The 25,995-nt window shown below is 34.8% G+C and overlaps 1 protein-coding gene across 8 annotated transcripts in view; it reads right to left on the reverse strand.

Moving 5' to 3' along the window:
• Positions 1-355: 355 nt before the first annotated feature.
• Positions 356-25,995, reverse strand: part of LOC126820274 (CDAN1-interacting nuclease 1) — a 214,832-nt gene continuing 189,192 nt past the window's right edge. For all 8 annotated transcript variants that reach the window (XM_050548136.2, XM_050548139.2, XM_050548140.2 and 5 more), the window contains 3 exons: positions 19,515-19,580; positions 19,046-19,151; positions 356-1,701 (listed from right to left, as the gene is read on the reverse strand). In XM_050548136.2, coding sequence (XP_050404093.1) covers positions 1,575-1,701; positions 19,046-19,151; positions 19,515-19,580 — 299 coding nt within the window. In that variant the 3' untranslated portion in view covers positions 356-1,574. The remainder of the gene's footprint in view (positions 1,702-19,045; positions 19,152-19,514; positions 19,581-25,995) is intronic.

Here is a 25,995-nt window from a genome sequence, read left to right on the forward strand (position 1 = left end):
TTGTATAAGCTTTCTGTGGAACAATCAATTTCAGGTAAAAACGATCGGAGTCACATCGAACCAAGGCCCTTCTGAAATGGCCTTCCGGACAAATACGTCCATCATACCCTTTATTTGACCTTAATTTGGCTGAAAAGTGAAAGTCAGTTGTTGTACTAGTAATTATGATTCGTTTTAAACATCATTTTGAACCCACTCGTTGTTCTGTTCGCGACAAGCATTCTTGTCCAAAAGTCTGTTTTGCCTTCTATGTGAAAAGACAGAAATGTGACTTTGATCGTTTTTTCCCTGGACTCTTCAAATGCATAAATGGAATTGATATTGCTGAGGTGGTTGGTATTTATCAATTAATAACAACGATGCTACTTTAATATTTTTGCAAAAAAATCGAACCGGTATACAATGTTATCAGATGTAACTCTTTTATAGATAGTGAATTTTGTAATGAATGATGAAAAGATACCGTTTATTTTAATTGATAAATATAGAAGTATTTTATTAATTATTTAAAGCACTATCTATATAATACAGTTGCCTCGAGTTTGCGGCTTCCCTAGAGGTATTGTGTACTTGGAATTCGTATCAGTTATGTATTTGTTTGGTGCCATGTTTTCATTTTGTATTAGCTGAAAATTGATTTTATCAAGTTGTTTCAAATTGTCTTAATGAAACGCTGTTAGGGAGCTCTTAAATAACCTTTAACAGAGTTCACAATGCACAAAGATACATTTTGACAGTTTCAACTTATATTACGTGCCTGGAAAATCTTAACATGATAGTGTTTAGATTTCTTGAAGGCAATCCTTATCAAATTTCGTTACCATCCAAGTTTTCATTAGTTCATTTTTCAAGACATAGCTGTTGTATGAACGTATTTCCACGCTCTGTCGTTGTGTGAACATATTTCCACGTTCTGCATGGCTATGTTTGGATCATTTAAAAACTAAAAAGCAGCCTTCCAAGTACTTGTAGATTTCATGAAGACTATTTTGTTGTATTTTAAAGCACAAATAAACTCTACATATTCACGGAGGGTGCGTTTTGTTGAGATAGTCTTACAACATAACAACAATTATAATTAAATATGAAATGTGTTCATCTATCTAGTGTTTTCCAGGCACAAAAAATTACAGCAATTATTGCATGGTCTTATTTTGTTTTATAATATTTCTCAAAATAAAATGACGCATAATCCTAAGAATTTTGCCCAGGCTAAAGAGGAAGATTAGGTCAAAACATCATGTAAAAGTTTCATATTAATCCGGTTCTAAACATTGGTAACCCATCATGAATCGTGCCCAAAACATGGTCTCTACTTCTTGTTTTTTGTGGGACTCTTTAATGTGCAGTTTATGAGTCATCTATTTTAACCATGCCAGGTATTTCGAAAAATTCTCTGTTGGGACATCCAACTTCAAAATACAATTTGAAACTAGGCAATATTTACAGTTTATTTTCACATTTTTCAATTTGACTGATCATCAACATTTGCCACAGAACATTCCTATATCACAGTTGACACACATTAAGTTATAGAGAGTTATGTACACATTCAGTGAACCTTGATTCTTGTTTCAACCAAGAGGATTCATTGTAACAATGTTTTCAGGAAATTCATGTCTCAGTATAATTCCTTTGTCTTGATTGACATCTAAATCTTCAATAAATCCAAACCAATAAATTACCATACCCGGTCCAAATCTAAAATACAGAAAAAAGAAAATGACCATATATCTGTACTAATTAAATACTGAACCTTATCAAAGTTGATAGCCGTTAGGAACTAAAATATTTTATTTTAAAATTCTTTATTAATGAATTCAAAATGATTGGAATTCTTTAATATATGTCTTTATTAATCAATTCAAAATGATTGCAATGCTTTGATATGTCTTGGTTGTAAATTTTCATAGGTAAAACCAAGGCAAGTGTTGAGATGTAACCAGTTTTGTGTCAACACAAGAAGCCAGGATATGCCCACATTTTGCAAGAGATGGATAGAGAACAAGCTAAAAACAAACAGGATTTTTTGTACAATCAGGGGCCATAATCCAGAAAGTTATGGTCTGAAATGCGCAAATATCAAAAGAGACTGAGATCTTTGGGATATATGTTTTAAGTTTCATCAAAATCGGATAAATATTGTAACCTCTAGAGGGTCTACAACCTTCGTATTGTATACTTTTACAAAATTTGCGTACAAAGAGCAGCCATTTTGTCGGGCAGTTTCATTTCGATTTTCCCGAAATTCGAATTCAACCTTCATTATGGTGAAATGGTGATATATTTAAACGGTTTTTAAAATCGGAAAAAAAAATGTGACCTCTAGAGAATCCGGGAACTAAAAATGTGATTTTTTCGAACAATCAGGAGCCATATTAAAGATTCTTACGATACTAAATCGACATATCTCTAATCAATGTATATTTATTTATAAAATTCTGTTAAAACAATGCCCTAATTACTTATTTGACCTTTTACCTTATCATCGAACCCCTTACAGTCATCTTAACAATAAACTTACTACTCTCAAGCCAAATATTAATATAGTTAAAAGCAGTATACGCTTTAAAGGGCCCAAACTCTTTAAACACTTTAAATAACTTGAATCTTTTCAGGAAAAAACACCTTCTTTACCTTAAATCTACTTCAAATAAGCTTATCTCTTATGATATGTGTTCTCCAAATTATAAGCATGTACATATTGTATATTTGTTAATACATGTTATATCTATATGTATTCAAACGTTCTGATATATAACCCGCATATACATGTACTTAAATTAATCTTTTAACTGATTTGTATATTTATTTTTTTCCTCTGTTGTAAATTATTGTGATGTGTTGTTTAATTTATTAACTATATATTTTGTATTATATTTTCTACGAAGGGCAGGATGTTAGAAAGGCTATCATAGCCTAATCTTCAACCCTTCTGAAATAAAGTCTGAAAGCCTATTGAGATTACTAAAATTATTATTATTAAGCTTTCATATTTCATACGGTCTTCTAAGCAAACACAAAAGGGCATAGTATGTTCAATACGTCTCCTATTTCTGAAATAATACATTTCAGGATAGCCGGGATACGGGGGGTCGAATGTTTGGTATTTGAATATTCAAAAATTCGAATTTAGCCATTGATGTTTTCCGTGCCGACATGGTTGTTTTCGAGTGTAGGCCCGCGCATGCGCGTCACAACCCTACTATCGTGCACACCAACTTGAAACTCACCGGGTATCTGGCTTATGGTCCCAAGTACAATTCAAAACAAGAAATTTTAGGGCCCGACCCATGGGGGGCAAGAGGTGGCCATTTTCCCGGGGGTACATAAAGTAAAACAAGAAAATAGAGATGGAACTAGGTGTTCGATTTTAATTTGGAGACAATTTTTGGATGCGCCGAGGTCGGAAATGGGGGTTTAGCCGAAGTTTCGAAGAGATAGGTCCATTTTGTAAAAAAATCCCTTCATAACAAACATATTTAGCTACTTTTGACTTCGCGCATGCGCAACGCTGGAACTAAAGGTACCATGTCTACCAAATTCCGGCTAGGAACTTTTCACGTTGGTACCTAGGTGCCCTGAAAATTTCAAGTCGATACCTGCATTCCTTCAAGTCGTTTGTTCTTGGCACGGCTCCAGGTCGGCTGCCGTCCAGATACGGCTTCCGTAAGGGGAAAAAGTGGGAATTTCGCCACGACACCGGCACCGATTGTCCGAAAACCATGAAATTTGGACACAATACGTCATTTACCAGAGTTTCAGCAAAAAAAAAAGAAGAAGATTTTCGGAATTTAAATTTGGTTTTAATTAATTTTGAAATTGCAAATGCAAAGGGATCTTATCGCCTCTTCCGTATGTGATTGCTATTAGTACTATACACATTATCCTTAAAAGACATTTTTTTTTAAAATGACACTAAAAACCGAAGTCGCCTATTTTGACTTCATCATACATTAAATATTATATGCATGCGGTTAATTTTTATACGCCCACATTGAAATGTGGTCGTATATTGTCGTCGCCCCCGTCCGGCCGGCTAAAGTTAGTATGCGATTACTTTAAATTTATACACGGTGTTTAAGGTCATAAAACGAAGAAGCCTATTGATTTTCAGCGATTTCCGATAATTACAGTCAGAGTTATGGCCCTTGATCACTTCAAAAAATCTTGTGGACGCTCTAGAGGCTAAATTTAGTATCTCCATGATTGAAAACAGATATCGATCTGTGGTGGTTACTCGATAAAGTATTTTTGAAACTTCTGCCCAGAGCGGAAGTGGCCGAATTTTCAACGGTAGCAATAAATCAAAAATGGGCCGTGGTTTCGCCAATTCTTTACCTATTTTAAAACAATTCACATTTTTGGAAAGCCTGAATCTATTCTGAGACAATGGCTGTCTCACATTTTTCAATTTCCAACATTCATCTATGGTTTGGCCGAGAAAGTTCATCCCGATTTTCCGATTGTCAGTGGTGCAGAACAGAGGGCCTGACAAGGACAGCTGTCTAGTCCTTCGGATGAGACGAAAAACCGAGGTCCCGTGTATACATTGGAATGCACGTAAAAGATCCCTTGGCAGTTGGAATTCGATATAAGAGTAGGCGATAGTGCCGCTGCCCGGGCAAAATTTCCCTCATAGCACACTGTTTGGCGTATGCCCGTCTTCATTAGCCCAGTATAGGAGCAGAACAGTAGGACGTTAAACCCCATTTCATTTCATTTCATTTTCATCTATGGTTTTTGTCGTTCGAAATTTGAAAATACGTTGTTTAGGAGAGAATTTTTGTAATTTTCATTTTTGGATACCTGAAAGCAATCCGATTCCAGTAATATAACTTTCATTCAGAGTTATCACCCTTTATTTTTCGAATTTTCTGCCCATTTTGTGAACCCAACTGATAAAGCTATTTCGACAAGGATCCTTAAACCGGAAGTGGTCGAAAAAATGTCCGATATTTTGAAGAAAACGCAAAAATGGGTGCTATTGGGAGAAACATGATTTCTTCACCCGATATCAACGGATTAAAGAAATTAAGGTATCGTTTGGTGGCCCGGGGATTCGACTGTCATATGATACCCATTTCACATTAATCCTATGAGAGGGCAGCAAAATATGACATGCTGAAAATCAAGTATTTTCTGATTTGGAGAGTTTTTGGACGCCTGTATCTCGAAAACTCCTCCAAGGATTTTTCTTAAACTTTCCCTATCGAGAGTCCCTCTGGTAGTCTTGTGCATGAATCCATCCAATAACACATTGAAATGTCTGGAATAGGTAAAATAACGTACTGAAAATCGAAAAAAGTTGAAAAATCGTGAAATTTTGGAACTATCGGTTGACTATGGCGTGAGTCCAAAAATAAAAGCATCGAAATAATATAAGTGGTCCAAAAAGAGCCTCAATCTTGAAAAAAAATTGAAAAATCCTTAAATTACTGAAAATGCTCATCTATTTTTCTTTCTTTAGAAAACAGCTGAATGGATTTTTCTGAAACTTCTTGTACAGAAGGTTAGGTAACCAAACAACTTGTTAAAATTATCCCGACAATGATCCAAAAACCGGAAGTAGTCGAAAAAATATCCGATATTTTGAGAAAAAAAACTATAAAAAGTAAAAAAAAGGTGATCTTGCGAAAAAGGTGATTACTACGTAAGATTTCAAGTCAACTAAAGTGTCATTTGGATAGCCCAATATCAAAAAAACAAGGAGAAAGCAGTTTTATTTTTATATGAATACACTGCTCAGGCAACCTCTATTACGATATATTTAGTTCGTTTTACAAAACTGATTTAATCAAATGTGTTTTGGAGACATTCTGTCGATGTACATCCATTAAATCTACTTTTCTGACATTCAAGTTTGAATATCGAAAAACAAGCTTCACGTTTTTCGACATTCGCCAATATCAAAAAAACAAGTAGAAAGAGTAATTTTTATGTGAATCCACTGCTCAGGCATCCTCATTAATGATATCTTTAGATCGTTTTACAAAACTGATTTAATCAAATGTGTTTTGGAGACATTCTGTAGATATACAACCATCAAATCTGCTTTTAAAAAACGTATTTAACCAAATGTGTTTTGGAGAAATTCTGTAGATATACAACCATGAAATCTGCTCTTTTGAGATTCAAGTTTGAATATCGAAAAACGAGCTGTAGCTCGTTTTTCGAGATTCGCCAATATCAAAAAACAAGGAGAAAGAGCAGTTTTATGTGAATCCACTGCTCAGGCATGCTCATTTATGATATTTTTAGTTCGTTTTAAAAAACGTATTTAATCAAATGTGTTTTGGAGAAATTCTGTAGATATACAACCATCAAATCTGCTTTTTTGAGATTCAAGTTTGAATATCGGAAAACGAGTAGCTCGTTTTTCGAGATTCGCCAATATCAAAAAAAAACCAAGGAGAAAGAGTAATTTTTATGTGAATACACTGCTCAGGCATCCTCTATTACGATATATTTAGTTCGTTTTACAAACTGATTTAATCAAATGTGTTTTGGAGACATTCTATAGATGTACATCCATTAAATCTACTTTTTTGAGATTCAAGTTTGAATATCGAAAAACGAGTAGCTCGTTTTTCGAGATTCGCCAATATCAAAAAACAAGGAGAAATATCAGTCTTATGTGAATCCACTGCTCAGGCATCCTCATTTATGATATTTTTAGTTCGTTTTAAAAAACATATTTAATCAAATGTGTTTTGGAGACATTCTGTAGATATACATGATTAAAATTTGTATTTTTGACATTCAAGCCTAAATATCGAAAAACGAGTAGCTCGTTTTTCGAGATTCGCCAATATTAAAAAACAAGGGGAAAGAGCAGTTTTGATGTGAATCCACTGCTCAGACATCCTCTATTACGATATATTTAGTTCGTTTTACAAACTGATTTAATCAAATGTGTTTTGGAGACATTCTGTCGATGTACGTCCATTAAATCTACTTTTTGAGATTCAAGTTTGAATATCGAAAAACGAGTAGCTCGTTTTTCGAGATTCGCCAATATCAAAAAACAAGGAGAAATATCAGTTATATGTGAATCCACTGCTCAGGCATCTTCATTTATGATATCTTTAGTTCGTTTTAGAAAACGTATTTAATCAAATGTGGTTTGGAGAAATTCTGTAGATATACATCCATCAAATGTGCTTTTTTGAGATTCAAGTTTGAATATCGAAAAACGAGTAGCTCGTTTTTCGAGATTCGCCAATATCAAAAAACAAGGAGAAATATCAGTTTTATGTGAATCCACTGCTCAGGCATCCTCATTAATGATATCATTAGTTCGTTTTAGAAAACGTATTTAATCAAATGTGTTTTGGAGACATTCTGTAGATATACATCCATCAAATGTGCTTTTTTGAGATTCAAGCCTGAATATCGAAAAACAAACTACACGTTTTTCGACATTCGCCAATATCAAAAAACAAGTAGAAAGAGTAATTTTTATGTGAATCCACTGCTCAGGCGTCCTCATTAAGGATACCTTTAGTTCATTTAAAAAACTGATTTAATCAAATGTGCTTTAGAGACTTTCTATCGATGTATATCCATTAAATCTACTTTTTTGAGATTCAAGTTTGAATATCGAAAAACGAGTAGCTCGTTTTTCGAGATTCGCCAATATAAAAAAAACAAGGAGAAAGAGCAGTTTTATGTGAATCCACTGCTCAGGCATCCTAATTTATGATATTTTTAGTTCGTTTTAGAATACTTATATAATCAAATGTGCTTTGGTGACATTCTGTAGATATACATGATTAAAATTTGTATTTTTGACATTCAAGGCTGAATATCGAAAAACGAGTAGCTCGTTTTTCGAGATTCGCCAATATCAAAAAACAAGGAGAAAGAGCAGTTTTATGTGAATATACTGCTCCGGCAACCTCTATTACGATATATTTAGTTCGTTTTACAAAACTGATTTAATCAGATGTGTTTTGGAGACATTCTGTCGATGTACATCCATTAAATCTACTTTTTTGACATTCAAGTTTGAATATCGAAAAACAAGCTACACGTTTTTCGAGATTCGCCAATATCAAAAAACAAGTAGAAAGAGTAATTTTATGTGAATCCACTGCTGAGGCATCCTCATTAATGATATCTTTAGTTCGTTTTACAAAACTGATTTAATCAAATGTGTTTTGGAGACATTCTGTAGATATATAACCATCAAATCTGCTTTTTTGAGATTCAAGTTTGAATATCGAAAAACTAGTAGCTCGTTTTTCGAGATTCGCCAATATCAAAAAACAAGGAGAAATATCAGTTTTAGGTGAATCCACTGCTCAGGCATCCTCATTTATGATACTTTTAGTTCTTTTTAAAAAACGTATTTAATCAAATGTGTTTTGGAGAAATTCTGTAGATATACAACCATCAAATCTGCTTTTTTGAGATTCAAGTTTGAATATCGAAAAACGAGTAGCTCGTTTTTCGAGATTCGCCAATATCAAAAAAACAAGGAGAACGAGTAATTTTTATGTGAATACACTGCTCAGGCATCCTCTTTTACGATATATTTAGTTCGTTTTACAAAACTGATTTAATCAAATGTGTTTTGGAGATATTCTGTCGATGTACATCCATTAAATCTACTTTTTTGAGATTCAAGTTTGAATATCGAAAAACGAGCTAGTTGTTTTTCGTTATTCGCCAATATCGAAAAACGAAAATCGAGCTAACTTCACACTGCCGTCAGATGACTCGTTAATTTTGTGTAAAACACGACTAAAAAATATTCATAAATAAATAGGTTTTTTTGTAAAAATTAAAATTTTCAAATTTCGAACGACAAAAGCCATAGATTAATGTTCGAAATTGAAAAATGTGATATAGCCATTGTCTCGGAAGAGATTCAGGGTTTCCAAAAATGTGAATTGTTTTAAAATAGGTAAAGAATTGGCGAAACCACGGCCGCTTTTTGATTTATTGCTACCGTTCAAAATTCGACCACTTCCGGTCTGTGCAATAGTAATCTCAATAGTAATCTCTAATAATAATTTTAGTAATCTCAATAGGCTTTAATAATTTTAGTAATCTCAATAGGCTTTAATAATTTTAGTAATCTCAATAGGCTTTAAGACGAAAGTCTGAAAGCCTAATAATAATAATAGTAATCTCAATAGGTAGTAATAATAATAATTTTGTATCTGTTGGGTGGACAAGACGTATGTTTTGAGAGCTGTAAAAATCAGTGACCGTGACCAAACATTTTCGATGGATTTTATATACAAAGTGAAATAGATTTGGATTAACACTAACAACATTTTTTTTTATAAAATGGATGGATTATATAGCTTAGTAAATTCGGTAAGGATTGTGATATGTTTATACCTATTATTAACAATTTGTGGTAATATTGAAAAAAATCCAGGACCCGTTAATGGCGGGGGGCTATCACCTTTTTTAGTGAAAACTACAACACGAGCGAATACTCGAGGTGCAGAGAAATCACAAGACACAGACATGAATAAATCCTTACAGAATATTACCCAGGCCTTAAATGATATAAATGATCAATTAAATGGTTTCCGAGAAGAATTTGTAAATATCAAGACACAACTCCAGACTGTCAGTGATTTAAAGATCCATTTAGACGGTGTTCAGAGAGAAATTAAGGAATTGAAATCTAAGATAGATAAACTAGAAGAGAATGCTAGAAGAGACAATTTAATATTCTTTGGGTGTAAAGAAGATAATATGGATGAAAAGGAAAATACTGAAAGTGTTGTTAGAAAATATCTGGTTGAAAAGCTGAGTATAGGGATAGCTGATAGTGACGAAACATTACCAATAGAAAGAGCTCACCGACTAGGTACTAAAGTATTAGGAAAATGTCGACCAATTCAGGTAAAACTAGGAAGATTAAAGCATAAAATAGTAATCATAAATGCATATAAAGAGACTCTAAAAACACGAGATAGGAATACTATAGGGACACCGGAAAATAGGACAGCTAGTGTATATGTTAAAGAGGATTACAGCGAAAGGGTCAGAAATTGCAGGAAGAAACTGGGAGCTTTTTTAATGAAAATAAAAGACGAAAATCCTCACGAGAAGGTATCTTTAAGCTATGACAAACTGATCTACGTTAACAGAGCCTTTGTTTACAATGAAGAACTGAACAGTATTCTGGCTTGTGATGGGAAAGGTGTTCCGCATGAGCTCACCATTGAACAATAGGGGTGTGGCCAAGGCCCGAGTAGTACATCATTTATTAACACTTTTTCACTATTTTCACTAAACATTAACGGTCTTAAAAGACATGTAAATGAGAATTTTGTACATATGTTATCGCAATACGATGTAATTAATTTGTCAGAAACATGGTGTAAGCACTTAACTGAGTTCACAAGCCTATTACCAAATCGTGAAGCATTCTCACTTGTCAGAGAATACAGGGGTAAAGGTAGATTATCAGGGGGGATTATTCAATCGAATAGAACATAATTTAGATAACGGTATCTATCTTATAGCTAAAATAAAAACCCAATAGTACCAAATGTTACTCTATTCTGTTTTGTCTATATACCACCCGAATCTTCCGTGTATACTAATCCCAACGAGCGAAATGGAATTGTGAACTTAGAGAACAACTTGTTGTCGATAAAATCAAAATATTCGTTCAATGATATAATAATAGCTGGTGATCTTAATTCTAGAGTAGGTTCAGAACAAGACTTTATATTGGACGATTCTGTTGATTATTTATGCTGTAAAGATAATTATGATGTAAATACATTTGATATTATCAGAAAGTCTAAAGACACAGTCGTAAACAAATATGGCATCTCGCTTTTAAATATGTGTCGTGCGTTTGATATTCACATTCTCAATGGCAGAGCTGGTATGGATAAAGAGGGTAATTTCACATTTATATGCCATAATGGGGAAAGTGTAATTGACTTTGTGATAGTCTCAAATACAATCTATGAACTTATCACCAAATTTGAAATCATGTCCTTTTGTGAATCTGATCATTTCCCAATCCTTTGTGAATTAACATACAGCACCCACAAGATTGATTATGCCATTTCAGAAGAACAGGCTGTCGTTCACAAGAAATGCCGATGGAACAATTCCAAAAAATCTACATTCCTCCAAGCTTTGTCAAACAATGAAAATGATTCCAGACTATTACAAATTCAGTCAAAACTTGGCGATAGCCACATTGATGAGGCGGTAACCAATCTTACCGAAATCTTACAGGATGCAGCAGACTCAATGCAGACCAAACATACGAGTGTCACAAATTCTAAAACTCAACCACATTGGTGGAATCACGAGTGTGATGTTCTAAAGACAGAGAAATACAAGCTTTTAGACATTTTTAGAATTACCAACTCCACAGGTGATCTAAACAATTACAAAAAAGCTAAAAGTAAGTTTAAGTTAGCTTGTTCGACTAGAAAGAATCAACATGAAGTACACAACCCATCACCTATAATCCCGACTAACACTAATGAATTATGGGCAAGCGTTAGGAATTACGTTAAATCAAGTAACATCAAACCTAGCATAACATCTGCAGATTGGTTTTCTCATTTTGAACGATTACTGAATTCCAACAAATTTAAAACTGATGAATCTCTCGATGAGCTTGCTAAAAAGACGATTGCTGAACACATACCTGTCTTTGACGAGCTTCTGGACTCCGAAATTGGTGTCTCTGAGATACGAAAAGCAACAACTGAACTCAAATCAGGAAAAGCATCTGGACCAGATGGTATACTAAACGAGATGATCAAGTGTGCTTTAGAAAATTTGCTACCGACCCTATTATTACTGTTTAATCAAATCTTACAATCTGGTCAATTTCCAATAAGCTGGGGAGAGGCAGTTATTCAGCCTATTCATAAATCGGGAAGTATTCATGATCCTGGAAATTATCGTGGCATATCTCTTCTATCTGTGATAGGTAAACTTTTTACGAAAATATTAAATACAAGATTAACGAACTGGTGCCTAATTAACGATAAATTATTTGAGGAGCAAAGTGGATATAGAAAAGGGTATAGCACGGTTGACCAAATCTTCACTCTACAAGGTCTTATACAAAAGTACGTCACGAAACCTCGAGGTCGTCTGTATGCCATATATGTTGACTTTTCCAGAGCTTATGATGGAATACAGCACCATATATTGCAATATGTGCTACTTAAAAACGGCATTAATGGAAAATTGTTCTGTGTCATCAAATCAATGTACCAACAGCTAAAATCATGTATACGAATCGATGAAACTAGAGTCACGGAGTTCTTTAAGTGTAATATTGGTATTAAACAAGGATGCATGATTAGTCCTTTATTATTCACTTTATTTTTAAATGATTTAGTCGAAAAGTTACACGTGTTAGGATGCCAAGGTGTTTTTGTAAACCAATCTATTGACAATATAATATCACTATTATATGCAGATGATATCGCTGCTGTAGCAGATACTGTGGCAAGACTTCAGTTTCAAATTGATTGCATACATAATTTCTGTATAGAATACGGAATGAAAATTAATCCTAATAAAACTAGAATAATTGTGTTCAGACGTGGAGGGGTTATAAAGTCGTACGAACGTTGGTATCTCGAAGGTAAACAAATACAATGTGTCAATCATTATAAATACCTGGATATCTTCTTTACTCCGAAATTATGTTGGACTCTCGCGACCAACACCCTCGTACAACAGGCTAGAAAAGCAACGAATATGCTTTTATGTTACATTGTTAAATGTGACATTGGTGTAAAACAAGCCTTGTTTTTATTTGACCGAATGATACTACCGATTTTGAGTTATGGTTCAGCCATCTGGGGGTATCATAAGATCGACTCCATTAAAAAACGTCATTTAAAATTCCTAAAATCCATCCTGGGTGTAAATTCAGGTGTCTGTAATGCAGCAGTATACGGTGAAACTGGACGATTACCTCTTTATGTACAGTAGCTGTGTAGTTGTGTCAAATATTGGCTAAAGGTGCTGCATTTACCGGACTCCAGATATCCAAAGCAGTTTATGATATGCTATATAAGCTAGATCAAGCTGGAAGATCAACTTGGGCTACACAGGTTAAAAAACTTCCTCATGAATACGGATTTGAATATATATGGAATCAACAGGGTGTATTCGATGTCAGTGGTTTCTTATCATCATTTAAACAGAGATTGTCTGATTGTGCTGGTCAAGAATGGGCCAGTGAAATTCGAAGAAAATCGAAACTTGATAATTACAGATTATTCAAATATGATTTACTCTATGAAAATTATTTATCTGAATTGATAATTTATAAATATAGGAGATCTTTAACGAGATTTAGGTGCTCAAACCATGACTTAGCCATCGAAACGGGGCGCTGTGGCAATATAGCCAGGGAAAACAGAATATGTAAATATTGCCAGGTAAATCTCAATATATCTGTAATAGAAGATGAAGTCCATGTTATTGTTGAATGTCCTTATTACGATAATTTTAGATCGACTTTACTCCCAAATATTCAAAATCAGAAACTTTATAAAACGAGTAAGAGTATTTTTATAAAGATCATGACAAATAGGAATATATGTAAAAACTTAGCTATGTTTACTCACAATGTCTTCTTGTATCGTAAAAATTTATAAATCTAATGAATTATGTATAATACGGTGATTCTGCTATTTATTTTATAACCTATCTTGTTGTTTTGTTATAGGTTTATGTTTATCATTATGTTGTTCACTCTACACATTGCACGGTTAATTATTTGATATTGTATATTTTACCAAATGTATTTAGATGTACTATGGGCCGGAGGCCTAGATTACTGAAATAAAGATAATAATAATAATAATAATAATAATAATTTTAGTAATCTGAAAGCCTAATAATAATAATTTTAGTAAAAACAATAGTCTTTCAGACGAAAGTCTGAAAGCCTAATAATAATTTTAACAAAAACAATAGTGTTTCACAACAAGCTACGCAGTGTGAAAGCCTAATAATTTTAGTACTTTCGTCTGAAAGCCTAATAATAATTTTACTAATCTCAATAGGCTTTCAGACGAAAGTCTGAAAGCCTAATAATAATAATTTTAGTAAAAACAATAGTGTTTCAGACGAAAGTCTGAAAGCCTAATAATAAGTTTAACAAAAACAATAGTGTTTCACGCAAGCTAAGCAGTGTGAAACCCTAATAATTTTAGTAATCCCAATAGGCTTTCAGACAAAGTTCGGTCACTTCCGGTATGCGCAGAAGTTTCAAAATTGTTTTAAGGAGTAGCCACCGCCTGGTTTCCCTATAGAATATTTGGTTCCAGATCGATATCTGTTTTCGATCATGGAGAAATAGGCTCCCGGGATAAATAATAATAATAATAATAATTTTAGTAAAAACAATAGTCTTTCAGACGAAAGTCTGAAAGCCTTATAATAATTTTAACAAAAACAATAGTGTTTCACACAAGCTACGCAGTGTGAAACCCTAATAATTTTAGTACTTTCGTCTGAAAGCCTAATAATAATTTTAGTAATCTCAATAATCTTGGCAAAAACAATAAGCTTTCATATGTAATACATATGAAAGCTTAATAAGAATAATAATTTTAACAAAAACAATAGTGTTTCACACAAGCTACGCAGTGTGAAACCCTAATTATCTTCGTCTGTGGAATTACAGTTAGGGCACACCTTTGGTGAAATAAGTGATTATTTAAGTTACTAGCTTTATTTCTTAATTGACAATGGATAATACTCTCTTTTCTATTTCCAGTATTATAATATAAAGATGGTCTAATTAAAGGATATACATGTGAAAATCCTGATTTAAATGTATTTAACGTTTTTAATATGTTCTGGTAGAGTGTTCCAAATTTTAATTGTACAGGGAAAGAAGCTATTAGAATACGAATCGGTTTTACAAAATGGTGGATTGAGGTTCTGATTTTCATTACGAAGGTTATAATTGGATACTAATGGTTTAAATTTGTTAAGGACTTCAGACAGATAGCCGGGGCATGGGTTATTTTTTATTTTATATAGATATATTAATTTGTGTTTTATTCTGCAATTGGACAGTGATTCCCATCCCAGTTCTTTGTATAAATTGTTTTTAGATGAATTTCTTCTATGGCCATTTATTATTCTACCCGCTTCAATTTGAACACTTTCTAGTAGGTCAGAATCTTTTATTGAGCAGTTATCGCATACAATATCAGCATATTATAAAATAGGGTGAATAAAAGCAATATGTATTTTATTAAGTGATATTCTATTAATTTTATATTTTAGTATACGCAAAATATTTAGACGACCGCAAGCTTTCTGGTATATATTTGATATATGATTTGACCATAATGCATTAGACTGAAATGTTAATCCCAAATGACAATGAGTATTTACGTTTTCAACTTTTGTATTTTCGAAGACAACGTCTGAATGAATTGTATTTTTCCTAGTAAAAATAATATTTTTGGTTTTATTGGGGTCAAAAGTTACACACCACTGTTTAGCTCACGATGAGATAATAGTAAGATCTTTAGAGGATCATTATGAATAATGGTAAAAAGTGAAGTATCGTCGGCGAATAGCCTTATGTTGTTAGTAATATTATCAGAGATATCATTTAAATAAATTAAAAATTAAAACGGACCAAGTACACTTCCGGAAACTCCAGAAATCGGTATGCAAATAATTTGATTTGAAACCTTCTAAAACTACACATTGTTGTCTATTACTTAAATAGTGTTCAATCCATTTACATAGTATTTGATTAATTCCATATTGTTTTAATTTAGACAATAAACCCATATGCCAAACTTTATCAAACGCTATACATCACAAAATATAAATCGAATTTGCTTTCCTATATCAAGATTACTTATTATAACATCATAAATTTCTAAAAGTTGATTTATTGTGGAATCGTTTGGTTGAAAGCCAGACTGATACCTGGTTATTTTCTTTTATAAAATTATAAAGATTTTTGAATAAGATTTTCTCTAGTATTTACATAATGAGCATGTTCTATAGTTGTCAGGGAAATGCGGATCACCCTTTCCTTTATATGCTGCTATGATATGAGAAGTCTTCTAAATATTAGGTAATAATTGGCGTTCTAATGAAAGATTAAAAAGTTTAGTGGGGGTCTTGTGATTGACAGAGTTATCTTTTTCAGCACAGCTGGGCTAATGTTATCGGGACCAGAAGGTTTTGAACAGTTAAGAATTAGTAGCTGGTCTCTTACTTCTTGTTCACTTACAATAAATTGATGTAATTCGTTGTTACTGCGAGAAGCAAAATTTGGGAGGTCAGGTACACCATTTAATTCTGAAATCGAGGCAAAATTGGAGTTGAGGATATTTGCCTTATCAAGTGGGTGGGTGTAAACGCGTTTTTCAAATATTAATGGGGAGGTGGCTATCTTTTCATTTTCAAAATTTGTAATAGATTTAGCTATTTTCCATCATTTATTTGAAGACAGGTTGTTATTATTTATTTGTTGTTCTAATTTGTTTTTAAAATTACTTTTAGCTTCCCTAATTAATGTTATTACTTCATTTCGTATTTTTCTAAATAATAGCCAACGATTAGGATTATTAGTTTTTTTGGCGCATTTGTGTTTTCTATTTCTTTTTCGTATTTTTATACGTATAGTGTTATTCATAAATGGCTTATCATTTTGTCTTATAGTTACTACTTTTGGTGGGATATACTGTATTATTGCTTTATTTAAGACATCTAAAAAACTTTGATAAATTTTATTACTATCATTATTTTTAAAAACATTTTTTGACCAATCGATAGTTAATAATTCATTATTTGAACCTTCATAATCAGCAAGTTTATAATTTCTAATAGTTCTTTTGTATGTTTTTATATTTGAAGATAAGATTATTGGTGAATGTGTACTGAATATAGGAGCATTAACATTAGTATCTGATATAAGTGATTTTTTATTAGTAATAAAAAGATCAATACATGAGCCGGGAAGCGTTGTGAAATTTGTCCGAACTTCTATCAAGTTTCAAAGATTTAATCTTTGTAATAGTTTTTTAAAATTTAATACAATTACTTGAAGTACTTGAAGTACTTAGAATGTTAATATTAAAATCCCCTGTTACAATTAGAAAGGGGCCACTATCTAGTGCATTAGACAACGTGTCGTAAAATATATCCCAAAAGGCAACCCTTGTATTTGGAGGTCTATAAATTACCCTGAGTAAGAATTTGGTATTATCGGTAAAGATCTCTATAAAAATTAATTCAATATCAGGGTTTATGAGATCATGCCTTATCTGAAAATGTAGGTTATTTTTAATATAAACAACTACCCCACCCCCATGCCTGTTTCTATCTAATCTAACAGGACTTGTATAACCAGGCAGTAAAATCAATGAATCTTTAACAGAGTTGTCTAGATGGGATTCAGTAATACATATTATATCATAGTTGGAGAATTCAGCTTCAATTATATCTAATTTTGGCAATAAACTACATACATTATTGTGGACAATGGAACTTAATGTAATTTGTTCTATACAACCGATAATTAGCAATGTTTTAATTACAAGCAATAGATGAATATTTATACCATAACAAAAGATAGGATGTACGATCACATATAAGGCATGTTGATCGTTCAGTTTAAGAGGCCAGATATTATTAGTTTTAATCGTGACTGTCGTTAAGTAGTATTTTCCGTTCACATGTAAAAACGGAACAATCAAACATATATTTATATCTATTTGGGTATGCATCTATAATGAGATATGACTTTAAATCAAAATTTACATTAAATATGAAATTAATACATTTTACACTCCTGGAAGTTAGATGAATGGAACAGTGTAAAGGTGAGAAGCAAATATACAATATATTACATAACAATAAACAAAACATAGTATTTACAATCACTATTACGAAACATGTTGAGACTGAAACAAGCTTTTGCGAAGTATCGCTATGTACAGAACCAATCAAAATTAGAAAAGAAACATATATACAAACACATGATGAACAACAATTAGTTAAATAACTTGTAAACAGAGTAATGCGTTTTAATGTCTCCTTCGGCAGTATAAAATTCAGTCGACAGCTAGAGATGTGTATACTGTTCTGGTTGTATATATAATTAATTTAAATATACATGTATTATCATTACTACGTAAAAGTATGATTACGTCGGAAGTAGTCCTAGAGATATTATATAACTTTACATGTAGCAATTTTCCGTACAATCAGGGGCCATAATTCAGGAAGTTACGGTCCGATATGCGCAAATATCGAAAAGAACCCAGATCTTTGGGTTATAAACTTACATTTCAAGTTTCAACAAAATCGGATAAAAATTGTGACCTCTAGAGGGACCATAAGCTAAAAACGTGATTTTTCGTACAATCAGGGGCCATAATCCAAGAAGTTACGGTCCGATACATGCCAATATCGAAAGGAACCAAGATCTTTGGGAGATAAACCTATATTTCAAGTTTCGTTGAAATTAGATAAAAATTGTGACCTGTAGAGTGTCCACAAACAATTGTGGACGGACGGACGTTCAGACGTCCAGACGGACAGGGGCGACGACAATATACGTCCACATGAAAATGTGGGCGTATAAAAAAACAACCTGACTTTCTCCTAAAATTCCAAAACAAAACAATAATTTTTAATCATGCCCACAAGCAGGACAACACAATTCAATACTTTATCATGACCTAAATAAGAGGCCTTATTTAAAAGTGTAGAATATACTTGTTCCATTACATGACAATTCAACAAATAAGTAATATGTGAAAAGAAGTCTCCATATTACTATGCATGGTAGTATCTGCTTTCTTATTGTTATAACGGGCACTTAAGTCATACTAAACTATTTCACTTTCAGTGATGTTTCCTTTGATTAAGATAATTATTTGAAACTTCGCTAAACAGTAATTGTAGTCCACAGAATTGTGTTTTGTGTATAACGCTGTACTGAATTCCATTATTATATGTTTAGTGCCAATACTCCACTTTTGACTAAATAGCCAGACTTTATCAATAAGCTAATGATTCTACTGACCTGTTCCAGTAGCTCCAGAACTGATCTTTGAGGTAAGTTTTATGAGTAAAATCATCTCCAAATGATGCTTTGCTCTCTATCCAATTAACAATATAACCATCTACAGCTGTTTAAATATACAAACAAACCAACAGTGAGGCTGATGTACCCACGCCTCAATCCCAAAAATCAATAGATGACAATTATTAATCAATTGCTCATGAATCTTTTTCTAATGATCAAGCAATTGAACTTAGCTTAAGAAAATGCTCATGATTGAACTTAGTGAAGGTTTTGATCTAGTGAAACTATACACCAAGTTTCATCACTCAGAATCAAAGTTATTGTGTCTCAAAGCATTGACCAACCTTAGCAGAAAATGCTCATGATGAAACTGTTTAACCCTATCATACTCAAGAGTTAATAATTCATGAAAATTTTCCATATTTCCACGTTCGATTTCCTATGTAGACATTTATACAATCTTTACCTATAGGTATTTCTAATTTGACATCTGGTGTTTTATCATAACCTTTTAATCTCATCTGATCTTCACCTATAATATATAAACAAACAATATAAGTTTAAAACTAGGATATATTTTCAGGTAACAGTACCTTGATATACCATATTTTTACGCTATTTGAGAACGAGGGGCGGCCATTTTGTCTGTCAGTTTTCGGCCAATTTTCACGAAATACGAACTTAACCGTCCTTAGGGTGTAACGGTGATATAATAATACGTTTTTTAAAATCGGATAAACATTATGACCTCTATAGGATCCACAAGCTAAAAACGTGATTTTTCGTACAATCAAGGGCCATAATTCAGGAAATTACAATTCGATATGTGCAAATATAGAAAGGAACCGAGATCTTTGGGTTATAAACTTACATTTCAAGTTTCAACAAAATCAGATAAAAATTGTGACCTCTATAGGGTCCACAACCTTGATATACCATATGTTTTACGCTACTTGAATACGAGGGGCGGCCATTTTGTCTGTCAGTTTTGGGCCGATTTTCACGAAATTCGAACTCAGTCGTACTTGTGGTGTAACGGTGATATAATAATACGGTTTTTTAAATCGGATAAAAATTATGACCTCTATAGGGTCCACAAGCTAAAAACGCGATTTTTCGTACAATCAGGGGCCATAATTCAGGAAGTTACGTTCCGATATGTGCGAATATCGAAAGTAACCGAGGTCGTTGGGTTATAAGCATACATTTCAAGTTTAAACCAAATCGGATAAAAATTGTGACCTCTACAGTGTTCACAAGCTAAAAACGTGATTTTTCGTACAATCAGGGGCCATAATCCATGAAGTTACAGCCCGATACATGCCAATATCGAAAGGAACCGAGATCTTAGGGTGATAAACCTATATTTAAAGTTTCGTTGAAATCGGATAAAAATTGTGACCTGTAGACTGTTCACAAACAATTGCGGACGGACGGACGGGGGCGACGACAACATACGTCCACATGAAAATGTGGGCGTATAAAAAAATCGTGAGACTTGATCTAGCCCCATGATTATGAATGCACAGTTTCTCCGTTCACAACCATAGATATAATTTTTCGAAGCACAGACGTCTGTAAGCAAGTTAAAATAGGCCCTGAACCACATACAACTATAACACATGTTTTGATTTAGAGGTCTTTAGCAGTGGGAGGAAACCCCAAGAAACCTTTCAAATATGGTTCACAATCAAATCATAGCATAGTAAATAAATACAATGGTTCATTTTCAACAATATTCAATAATTCAAGTTGTAACTTAAAGATACATTATGGGACATTAGATAAAGAGATGGAAGTTCTTGATGTAAAAGTTTAAAAAAATAGACAATATAAAGAGGATATGCTGAAAATTTCAGTCAAATTACTTCACTCCGGGCCCAGAAAATTGCATTTTAAAAACACTGTAGACTCGATTGTCATCGTTACCATTGTAACGATAATGAAGAAAGTCTTGATTATCCATTTTCGCAGTTAATCATCATTAATAGTTTATGTAATATTTCTGGCCCAAAGAAAGACCTGCAATAGGCAGATTTAGCTCTTGCAAAATGTATGTTTAAAAAACGTGTGATAACAACAACTTTTTAGCATAACTTAACAGACTTTTAGTTACACATAGTATGTAATAGCAACAGGCTTTTAGTAACATATGGGTGTAATAACAACAGACTTTAACGTACACATGGATGTAATAACAACAGACTTGGGTTACACATAGGTGTAATAACAACAGGTTATAGTTACACATAGGTGTAATAGCAACAGACTTTTAGTTACACATAGTTCGTAATAACAGACTTTCAGTTACACATAGTATGTAATACCAACAGATTATAGTTACACATAGGTGTAATAGCAACAGATTTTTAGTTACACATAGGTGTAATAACAACAGACTTTTAGTTACACGTGGGTGTAATAACAACAAACTTTTAGTTACACATGGGTGTAATAACAACAAACTTTTAGTTACACATAGTATGTAATAACAACAAACTTTTAGTTACACATGTATGTAATAACACAAACTTTTAGTTATAATGAGTGTAATAACAACAAACTTTTAGTTACACATGGGTGTAATAACAACATACTTCAGTTACACATAGTATGTAATAACAACAAACTTTTAGTAACACATGGGTGTAATAACAACAAACTTTTAGTTACGACGACGTTCTTTGGTCAGTTCACATTCCCACATGACTTTGATCTCAGATAGGCCATACACGTGGCGTAATTTGTAAAGGCGACCTTGAGTGTGTTGATACAAATCACGCATGGTTCTAGACGGATCATAAGGGTGATGATGTTTCACGTCTTGTATGGGTCCTGGGTAGCAGCGAGGACATCCGTGATAGGCACACCCCATGAATTCGTAGCCGGTGTTATCGTCGTAGCCATCTAAATGATACGCGCCAATTCTCACTTCACCCTGATTACGAGCATGTCGAATCTGTGGAACGCGACTTCCCTCTCGCAAAGCTTTTAGAGTCTGGCCGTGCTGTTCCCATTCCAACCATCTCAAGGCTATGTTAGATTGCTGTCGCGGTCGAAACTGTTTCCAATCTTTTCCGGCTTCGGGTTCCTGCATCAGGGCTCGGGGAATGATGGCCATCGTGTCGGGTTCCAAATAATGCGTACGAAATACTTTATTACAGGCCGAAGTCAACGTGAGACTTTCCACAAAAGGATCGAGGCCCGTGTCCATCAAAAACATGTCTCTGAAAGCAGCACAGCCACGTTTGAGTACATACACATCGCTCTTGCAATACGTCAACAGCTCGTGTTGAAAATCAAACGGTTCGTGTTTGTGTTGTTGGTACCAGGCGTAAAAGGCTTTACGTTCAGACACACCCATGCCTTTAGGACCGTATTCTCCGGCTGGTGGATAAGGACCCACGTACGCATAATGTTCTGGCTTGTTAAAAAAAGTGTGGAAAATAACCTTTCTTCAGTTCCGTGAGTCCAAACGTCTTGGGTAAATCTCGTAAAAGAGCATCGGTAAAAAGTTTAGCGAATCGACAAATCTAACATCTCCCAAGGTCACTGTCATCACTTTTCCACCACTCATAACAACTTGAGGAGCGGCTATCGCATGGTCGTGTATCGTTTGCAACATTAGTAACTCATCGTATCCCTTGAAATTATGTGCAACGGCTATGATTTGTGTAGACTTGCGAGATTTTCTTCCTCCGGGAACTGTACCGTGTGCCGATAAATAGATGAACCATTTTCCCACGTCGTCCAACGTCCGAAACACCCATTCGCGTTGACCATTCCAGGAAGGATCACAGTAATCACAGGCGTCCGATGATGCCATGCAGAAATGACAACAGCACTGCAAGCACACACAAATTTACTACATGTTCTCCCGTATCTTGGGTGCACTCAAAATCATAAAAGACAAAACGAGTCAACTCTTTTCCTCGGAGTTTTGCTAACTGCATGTGGCCGGTCGGTTGAGTCAGGTCGATAGGCGATTTGAGTTTTTGAATAGAACATCAACGGTCTCCGCGCTGATGCCATTTCTTACAGATGGAGCACTCGTATTCCCCACACACGTGTTCGGCCAATGCCCTGTGTCTTTTCAGAATATCCCACTCTTTGCCGCACTGTAAACATTTCGTCCATCGTTGAGAGTTCGTTGGTATTCTTGGTTGCCGGGGTTTTAGGTGCCGGTCATAACACAACTGATTCGGAAAACGTCGATGACATGTGTCACATTCTCGACGGGTGGCGTCTTCCAAACATGGGGTCCCGACTGTTGGCAGCTGTGACACATGGCATGGCAATCGTGTCGATCCGGATGATCGTAACCTTTTTGACAGGCCTTATAGAAATAGATTCTTTCAAAAAAAGCAGGCATGGACGTGATGACGTCATAATGATTGGCGTGATAGTATAAATGTAATACTTTAGGCTGACCACCTACGACGTATTTGGTTCCTTTAAACATCAGTTTTCCAAAGAGTTGTCGAGAATAAACATTGATCTGGTACCCCTGCCGACCCAGCACGCGTTGGTATTGTTCCCAGGTCTCGGGGCCCCGACAGGCTTCGTAGGCACCTCCTACCTCTTCAATTAATCGGTGGGTCTTTCGTGTCTGCCAGCTGCTTGGTCCACAATGCTTGACTATTCTTCTTCTTTCGCTTCCCATTCTGGAGTATCGTTCTTGTTGGCATAGTGTTTGGCCACCACCAAAGCACGCTGAAAACAGAGCTGGTCCCGATTTTTAATCACCACGATGGCTCTCTTCTGTTTCAAGTAGTCTTCAAAGGAACTCATGTTCTTCTTTTTGATAATAGGATGTCCACTTCCGGATCCATTAGGCGGGGCTACGTGACACACATGTAGTCTCAGGCGTTCATCCATCTTAAATTCTTCCTTGGATTGTAATATTCGGGCCAGCGGATCCAATATGTGATTTGGTCTGACATCTTGCCACGGTTGAAAATCGTACAAAGTCGTTGGGTTGACAGCCAACCAAATTCCCAAGGTCATTTAACGTCTGGAACGTCAGCTGGTGAAATTTGGTCCCAATTCTGATGAAAATCAATGTTGACATACAAGCTTTCCGTATGAAAACGTCTGGAACGACGCTGGTGTCCTAAACGTAGAGTGTAGCCTGGTATATTATAGCATTGTAGAATGCTATAACCAGTAAGCGCTGGCTCCTTTATATAGACAGGATTGATGACGTCACGTAACAACATGACGTCATTTTAAGTATAGGCCTACTTTTATAGCAAAAAACCGGATCGAAATTTGTGATGAGGCTTACAGTGAAGTCCGCGCGATTTCTTTTTTTTTTGCCTTGTAAAATTACAAAATATTACAAAATGTTCTCCCTGATGCCAAAAAGTCAAGGCTCTCTCACAAGTCCGCGATAAAAGGACAAATAGGCGTGTGAAAAGAAAAACACTTCATTCATGGGAAATTCTCTCAAGCGAGAGAAACGCCTTGTTAGTGTATGGCAGGGGGAGTTTCAGCAGCTCCTCTCGGAACAGTGTGCCCAGAGGTCGGCATGGGAGGCCGAGAAAGCAGCGTGGCAGGCCGAGCGGCAACGGTTTTGGAGGAGAGAGGGTACCTCCAAAAACTGTTGCGGCAGACCTGCCGCAAGCTTCATCGGTTGGAGGCCTTGGAGCTAGATGCTCATAGAAAGGAGCTGTTGGACCTCTATCGGCTGCAGGCCGATGGGGTACTTCCCCTACCGCCACCCCCACCGCCTTACAGTCTATACCCTCGGCTGTGAGGCAAGCTATAAAAGGCCCTTTTCAGGGCCACCCAAACGGTCCTTTTCAGGGCCACCAACTCATTCAGAAAGAGTTTTCATATTCTATTTTGATTTTAAATAGTAAACCTAAAGTCATATTAAAAATCATATTAAAAAGTCATAATAAGATCCTAATTCGGCCATTCGTGTCCACATTTGTAATAGTGTAGTACAGTATACATTTCAAATTCATTTTAAATTAATTTCAAATGTGTTTTCAAATCTGTTTTCAAGAAGGGGGGCTCTTTGCTCTCTATGAGGTACGCGCTGAGGGGGGCTCGGAAATTTCAACTCCATTTTCCAATCCTATTTTTTATTCTTAGGTTTAATCAAAAGGGTGTTCTCGGGGGGCTCGGAAATTTCAACTCCATTTCCCAACTCCATTTTCCAATCCTATTTTTTTTTGTTCTTGGGTTTTATCAAAAGGGTGCTCTAAGGGGGGCCCTGAGATTTCGTTCCCGTTATTTTGTATAAAAGGCCGCTAGGTCGCGCTTTCTTGTCATTCCACCATGGGTTCTTACATCATGTTAGAAGGAGAAGACTGGTTTGAGGTGATGGAAGAGGTATTGGTCATTCCAGAAACTGTGCCAGACACTGTACCAGAGATCGCCCTTGATCCAACGGATATTATAGTCATTAGTGAAGACGAAAGCGACGACGACGAGTGGTTGGTGGCCAGTGGTGGTAGGTGGACACCAGCACAACTATTCAATAAACAGAAAAAAAATCTCAGTTATACTATAAACATCACATCATATAATCAACCATTAGTTATCTCAACTAATCTGAAGTCACCTCGACTTATCTCTAGCTTTCTCAAGCTACAATTACCGTATGTAACTACGACAGTCAATTCTTAATGCCAACATCCGAAACGTTAAATCTTTCGTGCCAAATATACTATCATAATGCAACGAGGAAATTTTTTCCACGAGGTAAATCAACCCAATCTTTAATAACAGATATAAACTTGTAACCATTCGGACAAATCAACGGCCAAAAACTCGCCGATTTCCATAACGGAATAATTACTGTACCATAAGCTTTACATTCAACCACATATTTCATGACACGTGATATCAAACACACGGGTGGTACAATAAAACAATTTCTACCCTGCCATGATAAAGAAAATGCATCTATTCCTGAGGAATTTGGACTCCAATAT

Source organism: Patella vulgata, chromosome 5 (genome assembly GCF_932274485.2).
Source record: "Patella vulgata chromosome 5, xgPatVulg1.2, whole genome shotgun sequence".
NCBI lineage: Eukaryota > Metazoa > Mollusca > Gastropoda > Patellidae > Patella > Patella vulgata.